Genomic DNA, 15766 nt, shown 5'->3' on the forward strand with positions numbered 1-15766 from the left:
TTATCCCTGGCAGTGCTCAGGGGACCATATGGGATGCTGGGAATCGAACCCGGGTTGGCCACATGCAAGGCAAACTCCCTACCAGCTGTGCTATCACTGCAGCCCCGGGGACCACATTTTAAAAATCAACCTTCATCTTTCTTTCCCATGTGCTTATTTCTTTGTGATCAAAACTATTTCTTTGTTATTTAGCAAGTCTCTCCCCATTCATTGTATAAAGAACCTGACTGTGAGTGAATCACCACCCACTGCAAACCCTCCATCCCTACCTGTGTGCTTGGTATGACTGTGTGAGGGAGGAGCAGTCTCAACACCAAACAATAAACAGTTGTCTCTGAAGTACTAGGTGAAATATACAGAACTGGTTCTAAGTGGTGAAAACTTCCCTCTGTGTAGTATTTGGTCCTCTCCACTGACTCAGCGCATCGGTTATTCCCACACGGAGTGCCATGGGCATCTCTGTAAATCACTTAGAGCCTCTGCTTGGGAAAGGAAGATATTTTTCTGATGGGTTTATGCCTGGCTCTTCTTGGTGTGTTCACGGTATCTCTTACCTTCCACCCTGAGGCCCACTAATCTAAAGCAGATGTTGTTCTTGTTCCGACATTTGTCAAATTCATCTCTTGAAACTCGGGGATGTTTTGCTCCATTGTGCCCCGAAGCAGGAAATCAGCTCATTTGTTGTTTTGGAGGAAATTGCAAACTATATTCAATCATTATTCCTATTGCTCAGTTGTCATGTTTAGTGGGAGTATGCGGGTGAAGCGTTCCAATTGCGTGTCCTGAACTGCGGGTCCTTTGTCATGGCTGATGGGAAGTGCTTGCTGCATGAGGTCGAAACTGTCCTTAAAAAGAATAGTTCATGCTTGTCCCTGTGGCAGAATTGCTCACATCAGTGTGACAGCTCCCACCTTAGGGAATGGATGAGCACTTGGGTGCTGCTAGTTATGCAAAAACATCCTGTGTCTCAAGAAAACTTGGGTGGGTATTTAATTGGTGCAATTTACATATGATTATGCAAACCAACCTGAGCAATTCCTTTAGAACTATTTGTCAGGCTGAAAGGAAGACACCTTGAAAGTCCCTTTGTATTTTCACAGGGGGCAGAAGGAGAGAGGGAAGAGCTGGGCTCATTCCCACCCCCTACCTTTGCAGTTACTGTGGGGTCACAGGCACAAGGAACATCTGAAAACCCGGTTACTTTTGGCAGAATGTGTATTTTGATAAATAACGGGGCCAGAGAGGTAGTATAGCACATAAGACGCTTGCCTTGCATGTAGCCAACCCAGGTGTGATCCTTAACATTAAATATTGCCCCCCGTGTTCTGAATTGATCCCTGAGTACAGAACTCATGATAAACCCTGAGCACAACCAGGTGTGACCCCCCCAAAAAACAAAAGCAAAACTTTAAAATTTAGATTAGTTGTTTTCCTGCATGCCAGGAAAAGGCCGTGGGAGAAATTTCTTGAGCAGTAGGCGTGATGAAAAGAAGACAAGTGCTCTGACCCCACGGCCATCTGCTCCACTGGCCCGTCTTCCCTCCACTGGGACCTGAACACATAATCATCCTGGGGGCTGCAGACTCCCTTTGGAAGATGTTGAGTTTGGAAAAGGTTTCAAAGGCTTCCTGCTTGATTAAGAAATTTAATAGAAGTCTGAACTACAGGAAGTCATGTGATTGGTTGAAATAATTTTAATTTGTGGTCTGGAGAGATAGTACAAGGATTAGGGCACTTACCTTGCTTGTGGCCAACCCAATTTCGATCCCCAGCACAGAATATAGTTCCCTGAGCACTGCCAGGAATGATCCCTGAGAACAGAGAAAGCAGTAACCCCTGAGCACCGCCAAGTGTGGCCCCCAAACAAACAAACAAAACATCTTAGCTTAGAGAGATGGATAAGGTTGACACATTTATAATTAATTTGATTTAAAAAAAAAAAGAGAGCAGTGAACTGAGTGCTGGGTGTCAGTGATCAATAGAGCTGTGCAGAGGAAGTAGCATATTGACAGGAAATGGCCTCGAAGGATGAGAACAGGACTAAGGCACTATTAGTTATGATGGAGATGGACCAGTTGAAAAAGCAATACTCATTTCTTTATTGCATATTGATTTAGCCAAGGTGATTAAATTCTAATTGCTAAGGACAAATCACAAAAGCATTTGCCAGAGCAAAAAATCAAGTGAGGGGGGTGGAGACCTTTCTGTAATTGGTATTCCTGATGGTTTTCTAAAGATGATCCAGGACCAAAAAAATAATTGGGAGGTTCAGTGAAGGCCAGCAAGCAGGTATCATTAGAAATACAAATGCAGTAATTCTATTTTTGCACACTCCACTTTAGAAAGTTAAAAAAGAAAAGAAAGAAATATGTGAAGATCCTATTGATATCATTTAATGGTAAGTAGTTTCCACCTTGAATTAATAATTAAATTTTTAAAGTGCTTTTATCTTTTCAGTATGGTTGACAGCAGCACAGAATCTGTCTTTGTTTTACCATAAAAATTTTTAATATATAAAAGGCTTTAAAAATATGAACAATAAACATCCTCATACCCACTACCTAGAATTTGCACTTGACACTGGCTTCATTTATCTCTTACATATCAAACCATCCTTAGATCTCTCTGTCGATGCACCCACCAATCTGTCTTATCTTTCATACCTTTCAAAGGGTGCCGCTAGCATCAATATACTGAGGAATATGTTTTTCATACCATACTCTGCATTATTTTATCCTCTTCAAAGCTTGTATGCAATTAAGATCACATTTTACCCTCCTGTCACTTCTCATCCCACAAACCAGGCTAATCTGACCTGCAATTATTTATTCCAAGAATAAATAAAGGAATAAATACAATGCTTTACCAATTAGTGAAGCTAGTTTGGCTGTGTTTTCTGAGCAGGAATTGTTCTGTCTCTCTCTCTCACCTCTCTCCCACCTCCCGTAGGGGGACACATCTGGCAAATACTCAGGGGCTACTCCCAAGTCATTGCTCCCTGAAGTGCCCAGGAGACCATGCTGTGCTGGGGGTTGAACCCTGGCCTTCCACAGGCAAAGCCTACATTCTAGCCTTTCAAACCATCTCTCCGGCCCTGGCTCTGTCTATCGAAAGGCCTGAGGGATCCCTGTTTCCACCCATTTCACCAGTGCTGCACCAGTGAAGCTGATCTCCGTGGTTTCCTTCTTTCAACAGGAGTGAAGCACCCGTCACCCTGAACGAATGGCATGAGCTACATGTTTCCCGCACGGCAAGGAAAGGCACTTTAGAGGTGGACAAGCAGAAAAAAGTGGAAAAATGGGCAGCGGTAGGATTCCCTTTGCTCTTTGTAATTAATGTGAACTGTGCAGCTATTTTTTTTTTCTGTCCTGGAGGGAGGGAAGAGCAGCAGGGTAGTGGGGTAGCAGGGAAGCATGTGCATTCTGGGCTGACCATCTTGGGCAGGAGACAAAAGCTTCAGTAGGGCTAATGGTCTGGGGGTGTCTCACATCCCCAAAAGAACACAAACTCTGAAACCAGACTGTAGGGTTCAAAATCCAGCTCTGTTAACTTAGCAGGCAGGAGAAGTCAGACTGGTCCCTTGACCTTCAAGATTGCATTTTCTCATTTATAGATTGGAATGATGGTGATAAAATAATAGCGCCTCTTGCAGCATGGTGAGAATTAGAGCAACTGCATATAAAACACAGCACTGCCTGGCAAAGGGTCAGAGTGATATGCATTATTAGTTAGTTGCTAGTTGTACTGCCATGGTCAAAAGCACAGAATTTCTACTCAAGTTTGTAAGAGCCTTGATTTCATTTCCAAGGTCATGTTCAAAAACATTCCAACATTTTTAAGATAAGAGATACTTGCATTCAACAGTGACCTACTAGAATTCTACACACACACACACACACACACACACACACACACACACACACACACACACACACACACACACACACACCCCACTTAACAGTTTCCTAAAACCTAGAGGGGCTCCAGTTTGCCAGAACAGACCTGTGGGATCTATTCACATCTCTCTTGAGGCTCTGACTCTGGTCAGCAGGAGAGTGACCACCAAGGATTCTCATGGGCTACTGGGGGCAGCCCTCAGCTCAGGAGACCCAGCCATGCTGCCTGGACACCACCTTGATTCCATGTCTTTTTGGTCAAAATTCTCTGAGACTGCTTTGACCCTGTACATCCTCTTTCCCTTACTCTCTTATTTTAACTTCCCCAAAGAGTAAAGAGCTGAACTGGAGGTCTTGTGTGCCATCAATCCTGGCCTGCTTGGGAATTCTATCAGGCTCCAAGTACCATATTTCACTGCATATTATCACAACCCTTTCTTTATTTTCATTCCAAAAATGGCCCTGTGATTTTTTTCCCAATGCTTCACATATGCCCACACTCACTTTTTTATTTTGGGAGGGGGTCGTGGGGAGAGGAAATATTGGTAAAAATCTATGATGATTGTACAATAAAATACAGTACTTTTTTTCCTGAAAGTCTTTCTTCTTCTTTTTAAATTTTTAAAAAAATTTTATTGAATCACCATGAGATAGTTACAAGCTTTCATGTTTGGGTTACAATCTCACAATGATCAAACACCCATCCCTCCACCAGTGCACATTCCCCGCCACCCCCCCTTCCCCCCACCTTCCACAACTCTGAGCCGCTAATTTTATCTAGCTGGTCCACTGCTTCCTTCCTAAAACACAGTCCTGACTAGTCTCTCTCTTGCATAAAACCTTGGGGGTGAAATATAAATTCCTGTCCAAGAATAATCCAGCCTTTTCTGGCCTCTGCCCTTGCCTACATTCCTTCCTAGCCCCGACTTCACCCCTTTATCTGGCCACTACATTTCTAGCTTCCTTGTCTGCCCTTCCCCGCTGCATGAGACCCAGCCCCCACCCAGCCCACCCCTGAGCAGCCATCCACCCCCTCACTGCCACCCCTCCCTATAACCCTTTCCCAGTGGAAACTTTGCAGGAACTAGTTTATATTCACTGTTGTTTATCCAGCACTTCATGCCTGTGTCTTAGTAGCTGACCAATTGTATTTCATAAATCAATGAGAAAGTGCTATCTTGATGTATTTGTTTTACTGATGATTGAAGCAAACAATAATTTTTGTGAAAGTATATTTATTCCCAGAGATCTCAAGTTATAATTGGTCTTTGCCTGTTATTTGGGGATATTGGAACATTTTGAATGTCAGCTGGTGTCTGAAGCATTTTAGTCACAAAATAGTACACAACTTGTTGTCTTCCAGCCATGGGTGCTTGTAGGACTTTGGGGATCGATAATGAAGAATTCTCCCCCAAATCTGGAAAGTAGGAGCATTCATTTGCCCACTTCATTGGTTAGGGAGGGATGCCTCCCACCCACTAGCCTTCGCATTCTTGGAAGCTAAAGAGTCTGCCTCTTCCTTGCTGCTTCTAACCACAGCCAGCCTCCTGTGAACTGAGCAACAGTCACAGACAAATCCTGCACCTTCTTCCTCACTCACACTCACTGCAGATCACTCTAAGATCTGAGCTGCCAGGACCAGGAAGATTAGAGAGCAAAATAAGCCTGTCAGCTTCTGTCCTAACACCATGCTTCAATCTTCTGTCTGAGTTTTAAGGACCTCAGAGGATTATATGGGACTGATTGCTTGGAGCTGATCCTCTTTTCTGAGCTATACCTCCCCCCCATCTCTTGGCAGGGAGGCTTCACGCAGATAAAATGTAGCTCCAACATTTTTATTGGCGGAGTTCCTGATTATGACGAGGTGAAGAACAACTCCGGTGTCCTCAAGCCCTTCACGGGAAGCATCCAGAAGGTACTGGTGTCACGGACTCTTGTTTCTGGTGGAACTCTGATTGCAGATCCTGGTGCCTCTTCCTGCAGCCTATAAAGCAGCTTTGAGAAAGGGCTGGGATTGGACTTGCAAATGGTCATTGCCCAGTTTCCCAGTCCCACTTTCTATAACCCCTGCGCCTGGGCCTAGCAGGCACCGCATGAACGAAACTCAGGGAACAGATATTTTCTCAGCAAATCCACCAACATATCTGAAGGCTGCTGCAAAGCTGGGGCGGTGGGTCACTGTAGATATCCTACAAAAGGGAACCAACCACCAGAGGCCCAAAGCAGACTTGTCTCTGGACCTTCCTGGGGGGGGGGGTCACTTTACAGGATCCAGGGCAATTGTATGGGACTTGCCTTTTAAGAGGTGCTTGCCTTATAAGCCAACCTGACTTCTATTGCCTGACACCCCCCAGTGGTCTCCCAAGCACCGCCAGGAGTGATCCCTGAGCACAGAGCCAAGGGGAAGCCCTGAGCACCACTGGGTTGACCTACAAAGCAAAGCAAACATTCTGCTAGTAAAAGTTGCCTCCCCTCAAGCTCTCCTCTCATTCCTCTGTTGGGGCTTCAGTAATCTCCCCTCTTAGGAAAGATGATGTTCTGCCTGCAGCAGGTGTGCCGGTTGCCCCACTAGCCCAGATTTCTGTAGGACCAGCAGTGGGAGGAGGTGAATTTTAAAAAGCCTTTGGTTCCTGGATGCTAATCTCATCCTGTCTCTTTTGACAGCCAAGCCAAGGGTAGGATGTGGACTGTTGATCCTTTCTAGTGCGATTGACAAAGATGAGAGAGAGAGACAGAGAGAGAGAGAGAGAGAGAGAGAGAGAGAGAGAGAGAGAGAGCAGATGGTGCTAGCACTCTGCACAGTGGGTGCTGGGAAGAACCGTGGGACTATCCCAGTCAATCCAAGTTCTCTCAATGGGGCTGAGCCCCAATCAAGGGGCTGACTGAAGTTTCCCCTAATGTCAGACATGCAGGTCAGACCACTGCCCATCCAGGAGGGAAAGAGGCCCCACTGAATCATGGCTTGAGATTCTCACTTGAAACATGCACTACCCTGGTCAGGCTCTGCCTCCCATCCCACACTTCACATAGCATACACTTTCCTCTTTCCTTCTCACTTTCTGGAAACCCCCCAGCCTCCCAGGGCTGAGTCATTGGCTGCTCTTTATCCTGCCTGCCCTACCCTATGGTGCATTCTGAGCTGTTCCCAAGAACACATGACTCACTTTCACGGTCCTTTCACTTACAGTGTGAAAAGGGGTTGAGGGGTTGATCTAGAAAAATCCTGGCAACTTTCCAAGAACTTCCGATTCGGACTGGGGCAATTTCAGCCCTGTTCTCCAGACACCATCCAAAATAATGAAGCCTTTGGAAACAGGATCCCAGTGGCAGAAGGGGTCACCACTCACCTTTCAGTGCCCCTGCAGGGTGCCTGGGAGGTGCTCTTTTATCCTCAGTTCTGCAAAGCCTTATGACACAAGATCCAACAGTTCATAGGCAAGGGCTAAAAAATGGTGCATCCATTTAGGTGAGGTTGGGGAACCTGAAAAACCTCTTCTGGTAATTCACTGGCTTTGCTGAAACCCCATCTCAGGGAATTGGGGTGGGGGGTTGGGGCTAAGAAACTGCCCAGTGGGTATGCACAACCGGCCTAGGATGTTTTCTCAGTTCTGGGTGAGAAAGATTGTGATGGGGATAGGGTGCTTGCCTTGCATGTCGTCAATCCAACTTGGATGCCTGGTTCCTCCAAGCACTGCCAAGAGTGATCCCTGAGCACAGAGCCAGATCTGAGCCCTGAGGGCAGTCAGCTGTGGCCCTATAAGCAAACTAATAAAATAAAAATAAAAGAATGTGTTCTCAGTTCCACTTGGTTTTGTTGTTTTAATGGGAAAGAGGGAAAGAGAAAAGAAGTGAGGGGTCATGGAGGACAGCAGGACATCAGGACAGGCTGGGTCATGGGGCTGGAGGAAGGAAGACAGAACACACCAAGCTTCTCTGATGCCGTCAAGACCAATCACGCCCTCTTAGGTCCTTACTGCCTAAATTGGGGTTTTGTCAGCAGCAGGTCTGAGCCATAGCTGCATCTTTGCATCTCTGGAAAGCTTTATCAAGTGGCCAGGGATGGAATCCCAGCCTCTCGGGCTCTGATTTGGCAGATCCAAGTAGGGCGGGACTATTAGTGTGTGTGATGGGAGGGTGGGGGACTGGATCACACCCTGCATTGCTACCAGTTGCTCAGTGTTTGGAGGACGGTGGTGCCAGGGACCCTATGAACCCCGGGGCTCCTTCATGCAAAGCATGTGAGAAAGTCCTTTGAGACATTTCAATATTTCCATCAGTATATTTCTTCTCCCTTCCCCATTTCCCCCCTCCTCTCTTTTCTGTTTGACTTTTGGACCATCCCCTGTGGTGCTCAGAGCTTACTCTTAGTTCTACACTCAGGGATCACTCCTGGTTGGGTTCACAGGACCATCTGGGGTGTTGGTGATTGACCCCAGTCCTGTTCTCTGCCGCTATCTCTCGTCCCCTACCCCTATTAATATATAACTCTGAATACTTCCCAGGAGATTGCAACATGCTGCATGGTTGATAACCCTCTTTTTTGTAGTCATTGGAACTTCTTTAGGTGCTTCCCGCTGGGGTGAGCTGGTCTTCCTGGTCCAGTGGCTGTTTCTCTTCTGATTCTGCCCCTACCCCACCCGAGAGCACGAAAGCCATCACCTCCAGTCCTGCCTCACTTACCAGACTGTGAAAACAGGAGTCAGATCTTTCTCCTTTATAAAGCTCCTTCGTGCCACAGCATGCCCATGAGCAGGCTCAGGAAGGTCTCAGAAGACTACAAGGATGCTTTCTGAACGCCTGAATTCCTTTCCATTTTCTGTCCTCAGCTCATCATCAATGACCTGACCATCAACCTGATGCATGACCTGACAAGGGGCGTGAATTTGGAGAACACAGCGCACACCTGCGTGGTGAATCCCTGCCATAACGGGGCCAGCTGCCAGCCCAGGAAGGAGAAATATGACTGTGACTGCCCCTTGGGCTTCGAGGGGCGACACTGCCAGAAAGGTACCTGGAGAGTTGCTGGAAGGACCGCCCCTTAGAGGAGGGAGGGCAGGGCCATCACTCTAAAAGGTGCAGCCACACCATTCTTTTTAATCAATAATTTTAATCACATACAAAATGTTTAATTATATATAAATCACTTTAAGTATTTACTCATTAAAATACTTCAGGACTTCTGCAACCAGAGATAAATAGCTTCTCCATCCCCCACCCCCACCCTCCTGACTCCTTCCTAAGATTTCCTCAATGATCTACCACATGTAAATGGTAATTCATGTTGTCTGTTATCCCACTTTCCCAGGACCCCTCCCAACCCCCATCTGAGCCAGAACTTCTCCAGACAGGTGGACACCAGCCACTGGTGCTAAAGTAGCTGAAGAGAAGAAATTAGGAGACAAATATTTTTACAATATTTTTATCCTCTTTCTGTGTGTACTGTCAAAAAAAAAGATGGAAAATCGTGTCCAAGTCCAGACAATATTCATTATACCTTAGTTACTCCCACTAGTATGGATAACCTTTGAATAGTGTGACTTTCCATGCAACCTAAGATTCCTTTAAACCTCTGTTTTTACATCTGTAAAATGGGAATCAAAAACAGATATAATCTCTAACACATGTTTACATCTCGATTAAAAGAAAAACAAGGTGACATGTGTCAGGCCTTTAGAAGAAGGCCTGTTAGGTAATCGATGAAGATTCATCATCATTGCCATTGGTGTGTAAAGGAAAACTGCCTTGGCAGGTGCTGTAAGCTACTCAGCTTCCAACATGCCCTGGTCTGAGAGGGCAGGTTCCAGGCCACCAGCCCTGCAGGGCCTAGCTGTCAGCCTGAGCTCCTGGGAGGCCAAGGCCAAAGGGCCTGGTGTCAGAAGGGATTTTCCCATGACCCCTTTTGGCAGGGCCATGCGCACTACCTGTTTCAGGATGTCAAGCTGAATGAGTCAAAGAAGGCAGATAGGCCGAGAGAGAACAAACAGCGAGCCTTAATGAAGGAATGTGCTTTTTCTCTTTCCTATGTTTCCAGGTTCCTGATTCGTATCCGTCTTAGAAAATATGAAAGAGGGGGCTGGAGTGATAGCACAGCGGGTAGGGCGTTTGCCTTGCACGCGGCCAACCCGGGTTCGATTCCCAGCATCCCATATGGTCCCCTGAGCACTGCCAGGGGTAATTCCTGAGTGCAGAGCCAGGAATAACCCCTGTGCATCATTGGGTGTGACCCAAAAAGCAAAAAATAAATAAATAAATAAAATGAAAGATGCCAATTTGCCAGTTGGAAGCCTGAGTAGCCTTCTATTTAAATGAGTTTTGAAACCTGCCTGACAAATCATGTGACATGTGATTTACATGACATTCATTTACCTCACTCTTGTGATGATACCCCCAGCTCCCATCTGTGAACTAACCTGATGACAATTTTCATGGTTTGGTTTATAGCGTGTCCTCTGGGAGATTTTGTTTTAGAGGAGCCCGTTCATTTAGAAAATTGGATTTAGGTTTCCTAACGCTCCACTTTGACCACAGGCCAAGGCCATTCAGTCTTGCTCCAGCCTTCCAGTGCTCACGCTAATAGTCTAAGGTTCAGGATTAAATAAGCATTTAGCTTTAGGGATGTAAGAAAGAAGGAAAGGGTCATTTGTGATTGTGTTAGCCCTCATTTCCTTCTACAGAACATCAGGCAGAAGAGATGGAAAGTGCCTGCATTTAGAACTTCCTCAGTCTAGGCTCCAGGTCAATGTGAAACCAAGCAGAGTGAAGGGGCCATGTCTAGGGAGAGCCTGGGCTTCCTGCCAAGATCCAAGGGATGGGTAGTGGTGGGGGTGAGGTGGGCGGGGCTGGACCTTTAGGCTTCTTTTCTTGCAACTTATTAAGCCAGAGCCAAGATTTTTATATCCAGGAGATCCAGGGCCCTTGTGCTGTGCTCAGGTCTCTAGAACTTTGGGATAAAATTAGTGCTCCCTGCAAACCATCAGCCTTCCTTTAATCCTGGAGAGTCTTTGTGAGAGGAATATCCCGATTGCCTCTGATCCTGTCCTGGCACGGGCCAGAGAAGATGAACAGGGATAAGATTTTAGGCATGGGCTCCCAGCCACCAGCCATACAGGGCAGTGGCCATACAGACTGCTGTCATGTCGGGAGAGAGAATCCAGACCTGAGGCAGGGAGGGGAAGGAAGGCAGAGAGGTGGGATCTACATCATTCAACAATGATGCAAAAGAATATTCCAAACGTTGTGATAAATTCTTCATGGGAAACACTAGGAATGTTAGAAGCTGCCCTTCACTGTCAGAATCCTATCTAATCCAGCAAGTTTTTCTTTTTCCTTCTCTTTCTTTCTCTCTTTCTTTCCTTACTTCTTTCTTTCTTTCTCTTTCCTTCCTTCTCTTTCTTTCTCTCCTTCCCTCTCTTTCTTTTCTTTCTCTCTTTCTTTCTTTCTTTCTTTCTTTCTTTCTTTCTTTCTTTCTTTCTTTCTTTCTTTCTTTCTTTCTTTCTTTCTTTCTTTCTTTCTTTCTTTCTTCCTTCCTTCCTTCCTTCCTTCCTTCCTTTCTTCCTTTCTTTCTTCCTTTCTTCTCTTTTCTTTGGGAGTCAGGAGACTTCCAAGCCATGTTAGGAGATACTTGGCCAACCAGGTGCTTCTTGGGCCCACAGTGCCACGGATCATCAGACCAGCCTTTGCTTGAACTGGGGTTGGTCGCATGCAAGGCACAGATCCTAATTCTTGTTCTATCTCCTTGGCCCCTTTGTATTTTGAGAACCAGATCATGCTTCCAAAGCAAGATGTCATCCCTGGTATCCTCCTTGGAAGTACAATTTATTCCTTTGCATCAAATACCATGTTGTAGAAATTCCAGCACCAGTTTCATTTAATCCATACTAAGGGACACTTCCACCAGGAATTTGGTTTTGGAATTCTCACTGGCTCTAGTTTTCTTTCCGTATGTTAGAGAATTATGGGCAAGCAGACAAATTCCATTAAAGCTTTAGTTAGAATATTTGATCCTTGTTCTTATTTAGATGGCATAAGAAGTTTAATGATAGAAGCCTGTATAAGTCCTGAAAACAGGAGTTATACAGTTTAACTCCATTCCCAAGGGTGTTTCCAGGACCATTAAAACACCCTATGGCCACAGAAGCTACAGAAAATCAAGTCTCTCTGTCCCGGCCATGAGAGCCAGATAGGACGGGGAAACAGCAGGGTCTTCTAATTCCCAACCAAATGTTCTTTTAGTTGGGGGCATAGCCAGCAGTGCCTTGGGGGCTACTCTTAGCTCTGTCCTCAGCTCTGTGCTTGGGGTGCACACATGGGATCATGAGGAACTACAGATTGACTCCAGGACACCCATATGCACTCAGTTGATTGCATTACATCTCCAGCCCCCAACAAAAATCTGAAGGCTCTCATCCATTTGGGCAGTCTTTATGGTGCTTTCTTCCCCCTCAAGCCTCAGCATCCCGTATAGCACCCTAATATCTAGACATCCCTTCTCAAAACGGTATGCTGTCCCTAGAGATTTCTTTCTGCTTCTCTCTGCTCATTCAAATCCTCCCTGGGCATCTCAGTTCTGGAGGTTTTTTTTTTTTATCAAAGTAAGTTACTACCAGATTAAAGCAGAATTTCACAACACATATGTAAAGAAGGTGGTACTGGGTAAGCACAGTTAAATAGTTATCTCTTACGAAGCTGTCCTTGAAGCCTGTATAGGCTCTGTGTCTAAGAATCTAGAGTGCTGTTCGTTCCCAGGGCATCTTCCAGTTTATAGTATTCAGGACTCAAGGGAAGAATTAAAGTCCCTTTTTCTCCTGACCTGGGAACACCATGGATGCGGCTGGTATAGGACTGAGTAGGACGCTAGGTGGCGGTGTTTCTCCACAGCTGGTCTCACTAGTGACACCGATTGCTGCTGGCACACATGTGGGATGAGAGGTGCTGAAAGATCAGACCCGGCGCGATCAATCAGTATCTACCACATAGGCAACATCTAGGATGTTTTATACCTCACCTAGTAGAATAATATTATATTTCTAGATGGGAATTAGGTGTCTTTTTTTTTTGTCCCACTGAATGGAAACATAGCTTCTGTAAGTGAAGTCTCTCCTTTCTGAACACTGAGATTATTAACAAACACAAGTGGAGAAGAAAGAGTCCGCGTGTTTCAGGCATTTCTCTTTGTTGCCTGGTGCAGCAGTAAACCGTGAGCTGCATGTGGGTGTTCAGGCAAGATGTTGGTCTGTAGATAGCCAAAGTTTTCCAGTGTGTTGAGAAAATTTGTGTTCATTTCCTTTGACACAGCAGTCTGCTTGTCTACCAAGAATTCTGCACGAAGTAGCGCTGTCTAGCGGTGGGGTGAGGGTTGCGGTGGGGTGGGGTGGGATGACTGCTGCCTGGCAGAGCCTGAGCTGCCCCTGTGGAAAGAAAGTATTGCCTCAGGCTTAAGCTGGGGCCCCACCCAGCAGGATGTTGTGGAGAAGAGCTCTGGGTGTTGGGAAAGCCCGATTACAACACCCCCAGGTCTTTCGCTGAGGTCCTGTGACTGGACCACAAAGCCAGCTCCCTTCAGCTCTGAGTCCCTTGGGAACGGAGTCCCTCTAGTGGAAAATTTACTTTGTCTGGGGCTGATAGAGTCTGCTAGTCATTGGTGTGTGTGTGGGTGGGGGAGGGAACGGAGTTGTGTGTGGGGGCGGGGAACGAGGTTGTGGGGTGTGTGTGTGTGTGTGTGTGTGTGTGAGAGAGAGAGAGAGACACACACCAGATGGCCCAAGCTTTCAGGTATAAATGTGAGACAGAGATTAAAAAAAAATACATTTTAACTCATGCATCCTGAAATCTGCCTTTGCCACAGAAAAAAGACAAGATAGAAAACTGTCTGCTACACCGAATTAGGTTGTTACCTCTTGGACCACAAAGGTCCAGGATGGGCTCCATGGTCACTTCCAGCTCTAATATTTTAGGCAGGCATTAATATGTATCCCTATGCGCCAAGGATTTATGCTGCCAAGGATACTTTCGCCATTTGGACATTCACTGGTGTCATTTCTTGACAATGCCCTGCCTTTGTTATCACAAAATGACGAGGGCTTCAGAACTTTGCAGAGAGGCAGCAGAGGGTCGGGGCAATCCTCTTTTTCCACTATGGAGAGGAGAGGAGACAGCTTGGTTAGCTTCTTTATATTTTTTGCACATGCAGCCCAGAGCCAAGGAAAGTAATACTTGGTGACCAGGTAAGTGATTATTCTCTGTGGAGTTTTTCCAGGTTTAGAAAAAGTGGGAATTGTCAGTGCAAAGGCAGGGAAACTCCCAAGGGTCAGGCCCCTCCTTATAGGCACCTCCTTGGCCCTTCTTTCCCTCCCTGCACTCACCCTGCCGTGAAACCCGCACTCGGAGAGGTGAGTTGCCCGCCTTGGTTCTGATTGGGGTGAGAAAAAATATAGCATCTCTTGTGGCTTCGTTCCTACTGAGATGCCTGGTCCCTTTCCTAAGAGGATGTGCCGGGCCCTGGGCACAACTTTGGAAGGAAATGAAACCAGTTTCCAGGATCAGCGAACAGAGGCCCTAGACACGGACAAGGACTGTGAATTTCTGACTTTCCTTGTTCTGTTTCATGCTGGCACCGGGCAGAGTGTGGGAACTACTGCCTCAACAGTAAGTACAGTAAGCCCTCCGAGGAGCAGTGGGGACACTGGGCAGTAACCAGGGTGGGTTCTGGCCAGGCTGCGTGGACCCAGTGCATGCCAGCCACAGGCAGAAGGTAGCCCCAGTAAGACTCACACCCCACTACCAGGCTCCTGGGAATCCTCCATCCCAAAGCGCCACCCCTGAGAACACCCGGGGCTCTTGGTTTGACCTGGGGGTGTACTTGAGTTCCCAAGTGAGGGGTGCTGTGGGTGGAGGGAGGCTCGCGGACAGGGAGCGCACAGACCCCTTTTGAGCCCCTGTGCCAAGTTGTCATGTGACAAGCATATCCTGACTGCTGGCCACAGGCCATGCTCTTAGCCGATAACAGAAGCCCCGGGTTGCCCGTGACCCTCCCCTGCAGGAAAGTCGGAGCTGCGGAGCCGCCTGGCACCTTGCTTATGTTAAGAAGGGCTCCTCCTCCTCAGCTTGCACAATCTCTCTGCCCTCGCCCAGCTTGGCACCAGGTTCTGGGGATTGGGAACCTTGCGACCTGCCTTTCCAGTTAAGAGCACCTTTGGCCTCATATTGTCACCTCCCTGACACCCTGTTCTGATTTCCCTTCCTCTGGGTCCATCGCCTCCCCACTCTCCACCCCACAGCTGTTCCCTCTCTGCTCTCTCTCTCTTCCCCCTCGCCTCACCTTCGCCCCACACTTCTCCCCCTTTCCCTGGCCATTGGCTTTCTCTTCTCACTGCGGTGTTCCCACAGGTTCCCCGCTGTTTACTTGATTTTCTATTTATGCCCCATATGACCTCCAGTCTCTTTTCCTCTTTCTCCTTTCCCTTGCTTTCTTCCCCCATTTCTTCTGCTTGCACCAGCAGGGAGAGAGGCTGGTGGGCTGCCCAGGCTTGTGAAGATGAGAGCATGTCACCTCTGTCCTTGCTGGGTCCTCTGGCTGGGACCCTGGTCTGGGGTTCTACCGCCTATGTCAATAGCATTATCGCCCAAATTATCTATGAAGATTTGATTTCTCTTTGCTGATCTTGTTTTCACACCTTTCTTTCTTTCCTTTGTTTTTGTGAAAAGGAATTTGGGGAACATGTGGTGGTAACCTGCCAACATAGGAACATAGAGTTTGGGAGCTCATTGTCATTGAATTCTTGGTTTGCTGTAATTCCTCCCTCCCTCCCTCCCTCCCTCCCTCCCTCCCTCCCTCCCTCCCTCCCTCTCTCCCTCATTTCCTTCCTTCCTTC

At 46.9% G+C, this 15766-nt stretch overlaps 1 protein-coding gene across 1 annotated transcript in view; it reads left to right on the plus strand.

Annotated features, from left to right (window-relative positions):
- Positions 1-15766, plus strand: part of EGFLAM (EGF like, fibronectin type III and laminin G domains) — a 188323-nt gene that overhangs the window by 153842 nt on the left and 18715 nt on the right. Inside the window, exons 16-19 of the mRNA XM_055139954.1 lie at positions 3196-3307; positions 5695-5811; positions 8723-8903; positions 14517-14540. Of these exons, the coding sequence (XP_054995929.1) occupies positions 3196-3307; positions 5695-5811; positions 8723-8903; positions 14517-14540 (434 nt within the window). The remainder of the gene's footprint in view (positions 1-3195; positions 3308-5694; positions 5812-8722; positions 8904-14516; positions 14541-15766) is intronic.

This window comes from Sorex araneus, chromosome 1 (assembly GCF_027595985.1).
Source record: "Sorex araneus isolate mSorAra2 chromosome 1, mSorAra2.pri, whole genome shotgun sequence".
In the NCBI taxonomy this organism is placed as follows: domain Eukaryota; kingdom Metazoa; phylum Chordata; class Mammalia; order Eulipotyphla; family Soricidae; genus Sorex; species Sorex araneus.